Here is a 12,845-nt window from a genome sequence, read left to right on the forward strand (position 1 = left end):
ATCATATAGAATTCGTCCTGCGATAACCATCTGCTTTCACATAGCATGACTTCCCAGATTCATCCATGTTGGAGTCCATACCAGGTCATTCTTCATTTTGGAGAAGGAACATGGGATTTTAGACAGGGTTTCATAAATCTCACGCTGGCCTTGAACTCATGTCTTCCTGCACCGGCCTCCTGAGCTCTGGGATTATAGGTGTACCTTGCTAGGCTATACAATAGTTCACTGTAGAGCCATGACAGCCGAGTGTGGTAGTTTGTACTTGTAAGCCCAGCAATCAGGAGGCTGTGTGAGGAGGATTGAGTTTGAGGCCATCTTGGGCTATAGGGTAAAACCCTGTACTGATCAAGTAGCTAATCAATAAATGAACTAGAGTATGGCGGCACATGCCTATAGTCCTAGAACTGGTAAGATGGAGGCAGGAGGTTCAAGAGTTCAAGGTCATACTTGACTACATAACAAACTCAAGTCTAGCCTGGGCTACCTGAGACCTTCCCAGGAACTTTCTGCCTTCTTTAACATTTGTGTCCTTTTTAGCTCTGAGGTGCCCACCCAGGAGCAACTACAACCCATGTGCCAACTCCTGCCCAGCCACCTGCCTTACCCTAAGCATCCCAAAGGACTGTCCAACACTGCCCTGTGTCGAGGGCTGTGAATGCGAGAGAGGCCACATCCTGAGTGGAACCACCTGTGTGCCCCTCAGAGAGTGTGGCTGCAGTGACCAGGATGGCTCCTATCACCTGGTGAGAGGCCTGGTGGCAGGGGATGCTCTTCCTTTCTGGCTTCATGTAGGCGGGGTGGGGGGTGGGGGTGGGCTTGGAATACAAGAAGTGGTGGGGCAGGACAGAGCCCGGGGTGGGTCTTGGGGGTGAGGACAAAGGCTAGATGCTGAGAAGCTGAGAAAAATTCAAGATCAAGACCCGGGCATGATGGTGCCTGTTAATAATCTCAGCCCTTGGAAGACTGAGGCAGAAGGGCCATGAGCTCACGGGCAGCCTGGGCTACATAGTAAGAGCCTGTCCCAAAGAAAAGATGGATGGATGGATGGATGGATGGATGGATGGATGGATGGATGGATGGATGGGGGAAAAATGGCCATGGGGGAGAAAAGAAGGGAAGGGAGGGGAGGAAAGAGAAAGGAAAAGGGAAGGAGGGTGGGGAGGATGGGAGAAAGATGGGGGAAGGGAAGGGACCAAATGCAGTTACCCTTCTGGGTTGGGGAGGGCTCCACCCATCTCCAGTTTCCAAGTTTCCTATTGGCTCTGCTGATGATGGCCATGCCCCACAGTTGGGGGAGAGCTGGTACACAGAGAAGACCTGCACCACCCTCTGCACGTGCTCCGTCCCCAGCAACATCACCTGCAGCCCAACGTCCTGTAAGGCCAACCACGTGTGTTTGCGCCAGGATGGGCTGCTGCGCTGTGCTGCAGGTAAGCGGGGCCATGCTGCCAGGAATGTCCCTTCAGTCCTGAGGAGCAGCCCTCCAAGTCCTCTCACCTCCCCCTGACACCCCCTGTTGTGCTGGAGTCTGGCCTTACCTGAAGGACTTGTGGCAGAACTCAAATTACCATGCCCTTACCTCCCACCCTAGCCTGGTCTTGAACGTCTGATCTTCGTGTGTCTTGTTCCTAAGTTGGGATCACAGGCATGTATCACCACACGTAGCTCTTTCTTTAATGTTTTAAAAAGTATATTTAGTTATTTATTTTGTGTGGGGAGGTGGGCATGTATGGGAGCCAAAGGACAACCTTATGGGAGTCAGTTCTCTTCTTCCACCAAGTGAGCTCTGGGAATCAAACTCAGGTCATCAGGCTTGGCTAGAAGTTCCCTTACCTGTTCACCAGTCTCACTGGCCTTGCCCCTGCTCTTCCATAGTGTGTTTTAATTCCTAGCTGGGTGAGTCACACCCTATCCTGCCCTCAAGCCTTATGCCAAAAGATCCTCGGACTTTGATTCCTCCCTTTCTTCCTCCCTCCCTCCTTCCCTCCCTCCCTCTCTTCCTTCTTTCCTTCCTTCCTTCGTTTGTTTTTGTTTTTCAAGACAGGGTTTCTGTGTAGCCCTGGCTGTTCTGGTACTCACTCTACAGACCAGGCTGGCCTTGAACTCAGTGATCGCCTGCCTCTGCCTCTACCTCCTGAGTGTTGAGATCAAAGTTGTGCATCACCACCACACAACCACCGCTTGGCTTAAATGTGTCCTTCTCTTTCTTGGGTCTCTCTGGCCTGGACTAGGCAGAGAGAAGGGTGGACGGTGTTCCTATGGGCCTTGGCATGATTCCTCAGCCACCTCTTTCTCCACAGAGGTGGGAGAGTGTCACATCTCAGAGGATTCCCAGATCGTGAGCTTTGATGATCATAGCCATCCTATCCAAGAGGCGTGTACTTACATCTTGGTCAAAGTGTGCCACCCCAGCATGAACCTGCCTTTCTTCACGATCAGTGCCAAGATTGACATGGTCACCAACAGCCACGAGACTTTCCGTGCCTATCAGCTGTATATTGACATCTTCAACTTCCACATCACTCTTCAGAAAAACCATTTAGTCCTCATAAGCTTGGTACTAATCCTGGAGGGGAAAGAAAAGTGAACGCTGGGAGGAGGGCCTCTGGTTCCCACATCTATTCATGGTTCTATCTTCCTCTTCAGATCAATGACTCAATGACCACCCTTCCTGCCACCACCCAGATCCCAGGACTCAGTGTCATGACTGAAGGCGTCTATACCATTGTCACAATTAAGGATGAAATTCTAGTCAAGTTTGAGAGCAATAATTTCTTAGTTATCAAAATTCCTGCAACCTCTAATGGGAAGGTTAGAAGGCTGTGGGCTGGGGAGGTGGGTTTGGGGTATAGAAAGGCATACCATTCTTAACATATCGAAGATTCATTCCCTAGCATAGAGGAAGGAAACAGAATGTTCATTCTATGTAAGGATGGCAAACATGTATGGATGAAAAATGCCTTAGAACTTGGTATGCTGGTACCTGCCTCTGATCTGGCAAGCTCCAGGCTGCTGCGAGAGACGGTGTCTCAGAAACTAATGGCTTAGGTTCGATTGCTTTCAAGAGTGCCAACCTACTACCCAGGAAGCCTGGGTTCCATCCCCAAAAGTGCATAAACTTGTGTAGTGGTGCAAGCCTATGATCCCTGCCCTTAGGAGCTGGAGGCAGAAAGATCAATAATTTAAGGTCATCCTCAGCTACACATCGAGTTTGGGGCCAACCTGGGCTACAGAAAACCCTGTTTCCAAAGGAAAAAAATTAAAAAGGCAGAGAAGGTCATAGCCTAGTTACCTCAGGCACCTGTCTGAGGCCCTGGGTTTCTCCTGAACACCAAGAAGTGTGTTCCAAAAAAGTGTTCCATGGCACTGAAAAGCCACTCCCGTCTGCCCGCCTAGGTCTGCGGTGTGTGTGGCAATTTCAACGGTGAAGAAGAGGGTGAACTCGTGACACCCAGTGATGAGTTGGCTGAGGATGAGCAGGAGTTCATGGAGAGCTGGAAAGATAAGAACATTGACCCAAAGTAATGGCCCTCTAAGTCCGTCCATCCTTCCCTCCTCCTTTCCTCCTGTTCCTTTCTCCTTCCCTTCTTCACATCCACTCTTCCAGGACAGTGTCACTGTGTATCTCTGGCTGGCCCGGAACCTAATAGATTCACCAGGTTATCCTTGAACTCACCAATGTCCTCTTGTTTGCCTCTGCGGTCTGGGATTGCAAGTATGCAGCACCACACCTAGTGCCTTCCTTATTTCTTTTCTCCTTCCTTCCTTCCTTTCTCTCTTTCTTCCTTCCTTCCCTCCCTCCATCCCTCCCTTCCTCCTCCTCCTCCTCTTCTCCTCCTCCTCTTCTTCCTCCTCTTCTTCTTCCTCCTCCTCCTCCTCCTCCTCCTCCTCCTCTTCCTCCTCCTCCTCCTCCTCCCCCTCCTCTTCTTCCTCCTCCTCCTCCTCTTCTTCCTCCTCCTCCTCCTCCTCCTCCTCCTCCTCCTCTTCCTCTTCCTCCTCCTCCTCCCCCTCTTCTTCATCCTCCTCCTCCCCCTCTTCTTCATCCTCCTCCTCCCCCTCTTCCTCCTCCTCCTCTTCTTCTTCCTCCTCTTCCTCCTCTCCTCCTCTTTTCTTCTCCTTCCTCTTCTCTTCTTCTTCCTCTTCCTCTCCTTCTTCCTCCTCTTCCTCTTCTTCCTCCTCCTCCCCTCTTCTTCCTCCTCCTCCTCTTCCTCTTCCTCCTCCTCCTCTTCTTTTTGTAGGATTGTGGACCTCAAACATTCCAGGCGAGGGCCCTAACCTGCAACTATATTCCCAACTTCCATTTTATTTTATTTATCGTTATCGTGTACATATGGTGTATGTGTGAGTATGGGCTCAAAAGTGCCATGATGCTCATGGGGAGTCTTGTACTTACACCTGCTGAGCTATTCACCATCACCTTTCGTGTGTGTGCGTGTGTGTGCGTGTGTGTGCGTGTGTGTGCGTGTGTGTGCGTGTGTGTCTGTGTGTGTGTCTGTGTGTGTGTGCGCGTGTGTGTGTCTATGTGTGTGTGTCTGTGTGTGTGTGTGCGTGTGTGTCTGTATGTGTGTCTGTGTGTGTGTCTGTGTGTATGTCTGTGTGTGTGTCTGTGTGTGTGTGTGTGCGTGTGTGTCTGTATGTGTGTCTGTGTGTGTCTCTGTGTGTGTGTGTGTAAGACAGAGTCCTATTATGTATTCTACACCAGCCTCAAACTCTCCTATAGTTAAGGATGACCTTAAATACTTTTTTTTCTCTCTCTTTTTCTCTTTCCTTCCTTCCCTTCCCTTTCCCTCTCTCCCTCCCTCCTCCTCTTCCTTTCTTTCTTTCTTTCTTTCTTTCTTTCTTTCTTTCTTTCTTTCTTTCTTTCTTTCTTTCTTTCTGTTTTTTGAAACATGGTTTCTTTGTGTAACCCTGGCTATCCTGGAGGTCACTCTGTAGACCAAGCTGGCCTTGAACTAACAGAGATCTGCTTGCCTCTGTCTGCCAAGTGCTAGGATTGAAGGTGTCCACCAACATCACCCAGTGAACAACTTTTTTAAAAAAAGATTTGGGGTTGGGGATTTAGCTCAGTGGTAGAGCGCTTGCCTAGCAAGGGCAAGGCCCTGGGTTTGGTCCCCAGCTCCGAAAAAAAGAAAAGAAAAAAAAAAGATTTATCTGTTTTGTTTTGTTTTGCTTTACTTTATTTCATATGTGCAAGTGTTTTGACTGTACATTTGCCCGGTACCCATGCTGATCAGAAGAGGGCATTGGATCCGCTGAAACTGAGTTACGGATGCTTGTGAACTCTCAGGTGTACTGGAAACTGGGCTTGGGTCCTCTGTAAGACCAACAAGTTCTTAACCTCCTTGATGAACAACTTCGCTTTTTTTTCTTTTAATTTTATGAAGTTTTGTGTGTGTGTGTGTGTGTATGTGTGTGTGTGTGTGTCTGTGTGTGTGTGTGTCTGTGTGTGTGTGTGTGTGTGTGTGTGTAAGACAGAGTCCTATTATGTATTCTACCAGCCTCAAACTCTCCTATAGTTAAGGATGACCTTAAATACTTTTTCTCTCTCTTTTCTCTTTCCTTCCTTCCTTCCCTTTCCCTTTCTTTCTTTCTTTCTTTCTTTCTTTCTTTCTTTCTTTCTTTCTTTCTTTCTTTCTTTCTGTTTTTTTTGAAACATGGTTTCTTTGTGTAACCCAGGCTATCCTGGAGGTCACTCTGTAGACCAAGCTGGCCTTGAACTAACAGAGATCTGCCTGCCTCTGTCTGCCAAGTGCTAGGATTGAAGGTGTCCACCAACATCACCCAGTGAACAACTTTAAAAAAAAAGATTTGGGGTTGGGGATTTAGCTCAGTGGTAGAGCGCTTGCCTAGCAAGGGCAAGACCCTGGGTTTGGTCCCCAGCTCCAAAAAAAAGGAAAGAAAAAAAAAGATTTATCTGTTTTGTTTTGCTTTGCTTTACTTTATTTCATATGTGTAAGTGTTTTGACTGTACATTTGCCCAGTACCCATGCTGATCAGAAGAGGGCATTGGATCCACTGAAACTGAGTTACGGATGCTTGTGAACTCTCAGGTGTACTGGAAACTGGACTTGGGTCCTCTGTAAGACCAACAAGTTCTTAACCTCCTTGATGAGCAACTTCGCTTTTTTTTCTTTTAATTTTATGAAGTTGTGTGTGTGTGTGTGTGTGTGTGTGGGTCAGAGGACAATTTGCATGAGTCTGTTCTCTCCCTCTTCATTATGTAGGTTCCAGGTCAAATTCAGGTCCTGAGACTTAGTGGCACGTGCTTTACTTGCTGGCCTATCTCACCAGCCCCAACTTTGAACTTCTGATCCCCCAGCCTCCCACTGGCAAGCACTGGGACAGCGGGCAGGGACAGCAGGCATGTACCGCCAACCCAGCTCTGCTGAACCATTGCTCTCCCATTCCAGCTGCCAGAAAATAGAAGAACAGAATGTGGAACAGCAGGAGGTCATGCATGGGAAGTGCAGGCCCATAGACTTTGAGCAAGCCCAGGCGAACTGTCAAACCGCCCTCCAGAGTCCCGCCTGGGCCCACTGTTCTTCCGGGGTACCCACCAAGCCCTTCTTGCTGAAGTGCATGAACAGCTTCTGTGAATTCGGAGAACTCTTCCGTGCTCTTTGTGATTCTCTGCAGTCTTTCGAAGATTCCTGCCGGAACCAGGGGCTCGAGCCACCTATCTGGAGGAACAGCAGCTTTTGCCGTGAGTGCCTTGAGGCTACCCCATAGCTACGCTGAGACCACACTGTTCCTCAATTTCTCTCTAGCTTAAGCTGGCTTCAAAAGCGTGGTCTTCCTGCCTCTGCCTCCTGAACACTGGGGTAATAGGTGTGTTCCGCTATACCTAAAAAGGTGTGTGTGTGTGTGTGTGTGTGTGTGTGTGTGTGTGTGTGTGTGAGAGAGAGAGAGAGAGAGAGAGAGAGAGAGAGAGAGAGAGAGGTGTGTGTGTGTGAGAGAGAGGTGTGTGTGTGTGTGAGAGAGAGAGAGAGAGAGAGAGGGGAGGTGTGTGTGTGTGTGAGAGAGAGAGAGAGAGAGAGAGAGGGGGAGTGTGTGTGTGTGTGAGAGAGAGAGAGAGAGAGAGAGGGTGTGTGTGTGTGTGTGTGTGAGAGAGAGAGAGAGAGGGGGTGTGTGTGTGTGTGTGTGAGAGAGAGAGAGAGAGAGGGGGTGTGTGTGTGTGTGTGAGAGAGAGAGAGAGAGAGAGGGGGTGTGTGTGTGTGTGAGAGAGAGAGAGTAAGGTGTGAGAGAGAGAGAGAAAGAGAGGTGTGTGTGTGTGAGAGAGAGAGAGAGATGTGTGTGTGTGAGAGAGAGAGAGAGGTGTGTGTGTGTGTGTGTGTGTGAGAGAGAGAAAGGGGTGTGTGTGAGTGTGTGTGTGTGAGAGAGAAAGGGGTGTGTGTGTTTGTGAGAGAGAGAAAGAGAGAGAAATGTGTGTGTGAGAGAGAGAGAGAGGTAGGTGTGTGTGTGAGAGAGAGAGAGAAAGAGAGGGAGAGAGAAATGTGTGTGTGTGTGAGAGAGAGGTAGGGTGTGTGTGAGAGAGAGAGAGAAAGAGAGGGAGAGAGAAAGGTGTGTGTGAGAGTGTGTGTGTGTGAGAGAGAGAGAGAGAGAAAGGGGTGTGTGTGTGTTTGTGAGAGAGAGAAAGAAAGAGAGAGGGAGAGGGAGGGAAGGGGAGGGGAGGGAGGGAAGGAAGCGGAGAGAGGGAGGGAGGGAAGAGGGGAGGGGAGGGCGCATAGGCATGTGTCTGTGCATATGGAGACTAGAAGCCAATGTCAATGTGCTGTTCTTCAGTACAGCCATCTCCCTTATATATGAATCATATATGATTTCAGGGCTGACCAATTGGTAACGGATCATCAGTTAGGGGGTTCATTTGTGGAGCTAATTATCATTATTGTGGAGATAAGCATCATGACTGCAGCCTCCCCGTTGTTTCCAGGAGATACAATCTCACAGCAGATTCCCTGGCGCTCAGACTCTTAGGCTCCTTCCGTCCCCTCTTCTGCAGTGTTCCCGAGCCTTGGTTGTAGGCGTTGCGACGCAGATTTATCAGAGGGGGTCTAAGCAGTTGTTTTACACTTGGACCACTCTTGATTATTTGTGATGGTCTCCATCTGTTGCAAAGAGAAGTTTCTAGGCTGAGGGGTGAGAGCTATACCTATCTGTGGATAAAGGATACATAGTTAGAATGCAGCTCAAAATTATTCCGGTTTAGTGAAGTGGTGGAGTCTTCATTAAGATCCATGACCCCCGGTTAGGTTTCCCGTACCAGGCGTGCGTTCCCTCTTGCTGAGCGGGCCTTACGTGCAACTAGACAGCTTTTGGTTATTGCCAAGATATGAGTACCAGCATCGGACCCGCGGGGCTATCTTACCACGCTTGCTGTTGTGACTCATAGGGCTCCCAGCTGGGTAGGACAAGTGGTTGTTTCTTTCCTTCCTTTGAAATCTGCACAGCACCTCCTGGAACCATGAAAGCCAGTCCTCAGGGCGAGGCTTTCAGATAGGATCCAGCTCAGATCCTTCAATGCTGTACCAAAGTGTCTGTGTCCTCAGCAAACGGAATCTACCTTCACCTTTGGAGGGCACTCACGCCTACATTGTGTTGGGCATTTTTTTGGACTCCCATGACCGTCTATGTTTGGGTTTTATTGCTGCAAAGAGACACCATGGCCAAGGCAACACCTATAAAGGAAAACATTTCATTGAGCCTGGCTTACAGTTTCATAGGTTCAGTCCCTCATCACGGTGAGAAGCAAGGAGTCATGGCCGACAGACTTAGTGCTAGAGGAGCCAAGAGTTCTACATCTTAAGCCAAAGGCAGCCAGGAGGAGACTTTTCCTCAGACACCTGTGGAGGAGGCTCTGATTCCACTGGGCAGACTTGAGCATACGAATGGGACCTCAAAGCCCCACCTCCACAGTAACACACTTTCTCTAACGAGGCCACACCTCCTCCAACAAGGCCACACCTAATAGTGCCATTTCCCACAGGCCAGGCATATATAAACCACCACACTGACCAACAACTCCAAAGGGGTTTCTCACACCTGATACTGAGGGTTTTGTTAGTCTTGCCCTGTAGGTGCATTGCCAACCTAGGTGACATCACTTCATTTAAACTGCATACGTATGCACATACACTTACATGCATTATATGTAATATTTCTTCCTCCTCCTCCTCTTCTTCTTCCTCTTCTTCTTCCTCTTCTTCTTCTTCTTCTTTCAAAACAGAGACTCCCTGTGTGGCTTTGGCTGTCCTGGAACTCACTCTGTAGACCAGACTAGCCTCAAACTCATAGAAATCCACCTGCCTCTGCTTCCCAAGTGTTGGGATCAAAGGCATGTGCTACCACTGCCTGGCCGGCTTGTTGTTGTTATTGGTGGTGGTGGTGGTGGTATTTTGGGGTAATTTGTGGAGGTGTAGGCATCCTTTGGTGTGTATTCTACGTCCCCAAAGCTGGCTCTGCTCCTGTCAGGTACCAGTTGCTAATAGTTCTTCAGCTAGGGTAGGAGCTCATTCATGTTTCCCTTCTCCATGCTGAGATTTTGTTGAACTTGAACTTGTGCAAGTCTCGTGCGTGTTGTCACAACCACTGTGAGTCGATGTATGCAAATGCCTTGTTGCGTCTGGAAAAATACTGTTTCCTTATAGCCATCCACCCAGACTGGCCTCAGACTTCCATGGGAGCCAAACATGACCTTGCACTTCTGATCCTCCGAATACCAGCGGGCCTTTTTTAAGTTGTATAACTTTAAAGAAAAGGAGGGGGGCTGAAGAGATGGCTCAGTAGGCACTGTTAGGATCTTTACGGTTGTGTGACCCTCACCATAAACCAAGAGCCTTTAAATTTTTAAAGGGGGGATTGGAAAGATGACTCAGCACTTTTTGCAGAGGTCCCAACATCCACATCAGATGGCTCCCAAACCCCTGTAACTCCACCTCCAGGGGATCTAATCCCTTCTTCTGGCCTCCGTGGGCTCCCTTACACACATGACACAGCAAACCCACACACAAGTATGCATGCACACACATGCACACACATATACACATAATGTAAAACAAGGAATAATTAAAACTTTTTTGCATTATTATTGTTATTATTATTGTTGCTGCTGCTGCTGCTGTTGTTGTTAATTTAGTTGTCCCTTCATATCAGCAGGGTTCTGACTGGGTCCAGGAACCACAAGGGTAGCAACATCCGAGGATGTCTATGTCCCTTTCATAAAGTGACATAGCGTCTTCTCAGTACCCATGTACAACCTCCAATATACTTCCAACCACCTCGATGGCTTCTGATATATAACAGGGTGTGCATGCTAAGTCAGCCAGGCCAGGAAGATAGCACAGTGGTAGAGTGACTGCCTAGAATCCCTCATGATGGGCTGGGGAAAGAGCCAGTTAGTTACCTGAGGGATAACCGATGCGAACAGTGTATGGCTCGTTCTGCCCGCCCATGAATGCAGTGTGTACTCCATTGAGTGCAGCATGTACTGCATTTGCCCACTCTCTATTTTGCGTTATTACATCTATTTATTTATTATCTGTGCACGTGCATGCACGAGAATGCATACATACGTGCAAGCGTGTAGCCACAGGCTTGCAGCAATCAGAAGACAGCTTTGGAAAGTTAGTTTGCTCTTTTCGCTGTGTGGATCTCAGAAATTCAATTCAGGTCATCAGACTTGACAGCAAACACCTTTACCTGCTGGGACATCTGTCGAGCCCTGTCTCTCTACATTGTTAAAACTTACTTGTATAGCCAAGGATAGCCTTGGTTCTTGGATCCTTCTGCTCTGTCCCCTGAGTGTTGGAGTTTAGCTCTTTCCCTTAAAGACCATTTTAAATTCTCAACAGTTTCCCTCACTGCCCTGTGGCCACATTATACCTAGTGCTCAACTGTATGTCCTATACTTATCGACTGAAGACATGAAGGGCATTTTGCTATACGGGCTAACCTGGATAGGTTTCCCACATAAATTTAAAAGAACGTTGTTTGTTTGTTTGTTTGTTTGTTTACTTTCTCATTTATTTCTTCGGGGCTATACCCACAGCCCATACTCAGCCAAAGTTGAATGAATAATAATAAAATGGGAGTCAAGTTATGTTGATTGAACCTGCCCTGATTTCTGCAGCCTTTGCTTCCTCGGGCCCCTTCTGACCCTTGTAACTGATGCCAGTCTCCCTCTAATCCGTAGCTCTGGAGTGCCCAGCTCACAGTCACTACACAAACTGCCTCCCTTCCTGTCTACCTTCCTGCTTGGACCCAGACAGCCGCTGTGAGGGCTCTGGCCACAAAGTCCCTGCCACCTGCAAGGAGGGTTGCATCTGTCAACCTGACTATGTGCTGAATAATGACAAGTGTGTGCTCAAATCTCAGTGTGGCTGCAGAGATGGTAAAGGTGTCTTCACCCCGGTGAGTGGGAGGAGAAAGTGGGATTGGGGGGGTCACTTTTTCCTTTCCATTGCTTCTCTCAATCTGGAATGAACATGTCTGGACCAATGGCTTTGGAGTATGAAAATTGGTCAGAGCCTGGCACAGGCTCCGATTAGTGCACTACCTCTGAACTATGTCCCCAGTCACTTGATGGGGGACTGTACACAGGAGCTCTTTTCTGAACACCACCTCCAGCCCCCACCTCCCATCTTGGTTTATTGACTCAGTGGAGGTGAAACCTGCATACAGACAGGAAGGCTGTCTTTCCAGAAGCATCTCCCTCCCACTTACTATATTTCCCTTCACATGGCTTCTGCAGGAAGGGAAGAACTGGATCTCCAATAGCTGTACCCAGAACTGTGTCTGCACTGGAGGGACCATTGAGTGCCAGAATTTCCAGTGTCCCTTGGGGGCTCAGTGCAGGGACAATGAAGATGGCAGCAGTACCTGTGTCAAAATCAGTAAGGGGCCATGGAGAAGGTGGAGAGGGTGTGCTTATGTCTGGAGGGACCGGTGGCAAGATAAGAAGGTCCTTTAGTCCCCTGGCCTAAGAGGTGGAGGATAGGAGGTACCACAGTGCAGAGGGGTTCTGGGAAAGCATGGCTGGGCTGTGTTCCTTTGCAATTTAAGTCTTTTTTTTTTCTTTTTTCCGGGGCTGGAGACCGAACCCAGGACCTTGCGCTTCCTAGGCAAGCGCTCTACCACTGAGCCAAATCCCCAACCCCATGCAATTTAAGTCTTTTAATTCAAGTTAGTCTCCCACGTTCCCTTGGGAGATCCATCTTCTTCTTTTCTAAGGGTGTGGCACCAAGTGCACACTCAGTTAACAGCTGCTGGCGGTAACAGAATGAACGTAGTCTCGGCTTCTTGTCACTCAAGCCCAGCCTGATTTCTGTAGTTTCTGCTTCGTCCAGCCCCTCTGAACCTCTCCAGTAACCTGCCTCTCCTCCTCCCCGTAGGTGTTGAGTGCCCGGTCCACAGCATCTACACCAAATGCCTTCCCCCCTGTCCTCCTACCTGCTCCAACCCAGATGGCCACTGTGAGGGCACAAGCCCCGACACCCCTGCCATTTGCAGAGAAGGCTGCCTCTGCCAGACTGGCTTTGTATCTGATAACGACAAGTGTGTGCCCACAACTGAGTGTGCCTGCACAGACACCCAGCGTGGCTTCATCTTGGTGAGTGGGCGTGGAGAGTAGGTTTTGGGTCCCTTCCTCCTTCCCTCTGCTTGTCTCTGCTTGGGATGCTCCTGTCCTTATGGCTATCTCTGGAATGCGAGGACAGCTTAGGGCCTGGTACACAGCAGGCACATGCGCTGGGATGAGCTTTAGCCCAGTATATCACTATGGGATTCTAGGCGAGCCTTCTAACCCTGAACCATGCAGCACTCTCTGTCTGATGTGATTCTGGGCTAAC

The 12,845-nt window shown here is 49.0% G+C and overlaps 1 protein-coding gene across 1 annotated transcript in view; it reads left to right on the top strand.

Annotated features, from left to right (window-relative positions):
* The window catches only part of Zan (zonadhesin), a 108,548-nt gene that overhangs the window by 44,520 nt on the left and 51,183 nt on the right, over positions 1-12,845 (top strand). The window contains 7 exon segments of the mRNA XM_032886423.1: positions 541-746; positions 1,292-1,433; positions 2,304-2,560; positions 2,650-2,814; positions 3,400-3,524; positions 6,414-6,706; positions 11,192-11,409. Of these exon segments, the coding sequence (XP_032742314.1) occupies positions 541-746; positions 1,292-1,433; positions 2,304-2,560; positions 2,650-2,814; positions 3,400-3,524; positions 6,414-6,706; positions 11,192-11,409 (1,406 nt within the window).

The sequence above is a fragment of the Rattus rattus genome, chromosome 16, assembly GCF_011064425.1.
Source record: "Rattus rattus isolate New Zealand chromosome 16, Rrattus_CSIRO_v1, whole genome shotgun sequence".
In the NCBI taxonomy this organism is placed as follows: domain Eukaryota; kingdom Metazoa; phylum Chordata; class Mammalia; order Rodentia; family Muridae; genus Rattus; species Rattus rattus.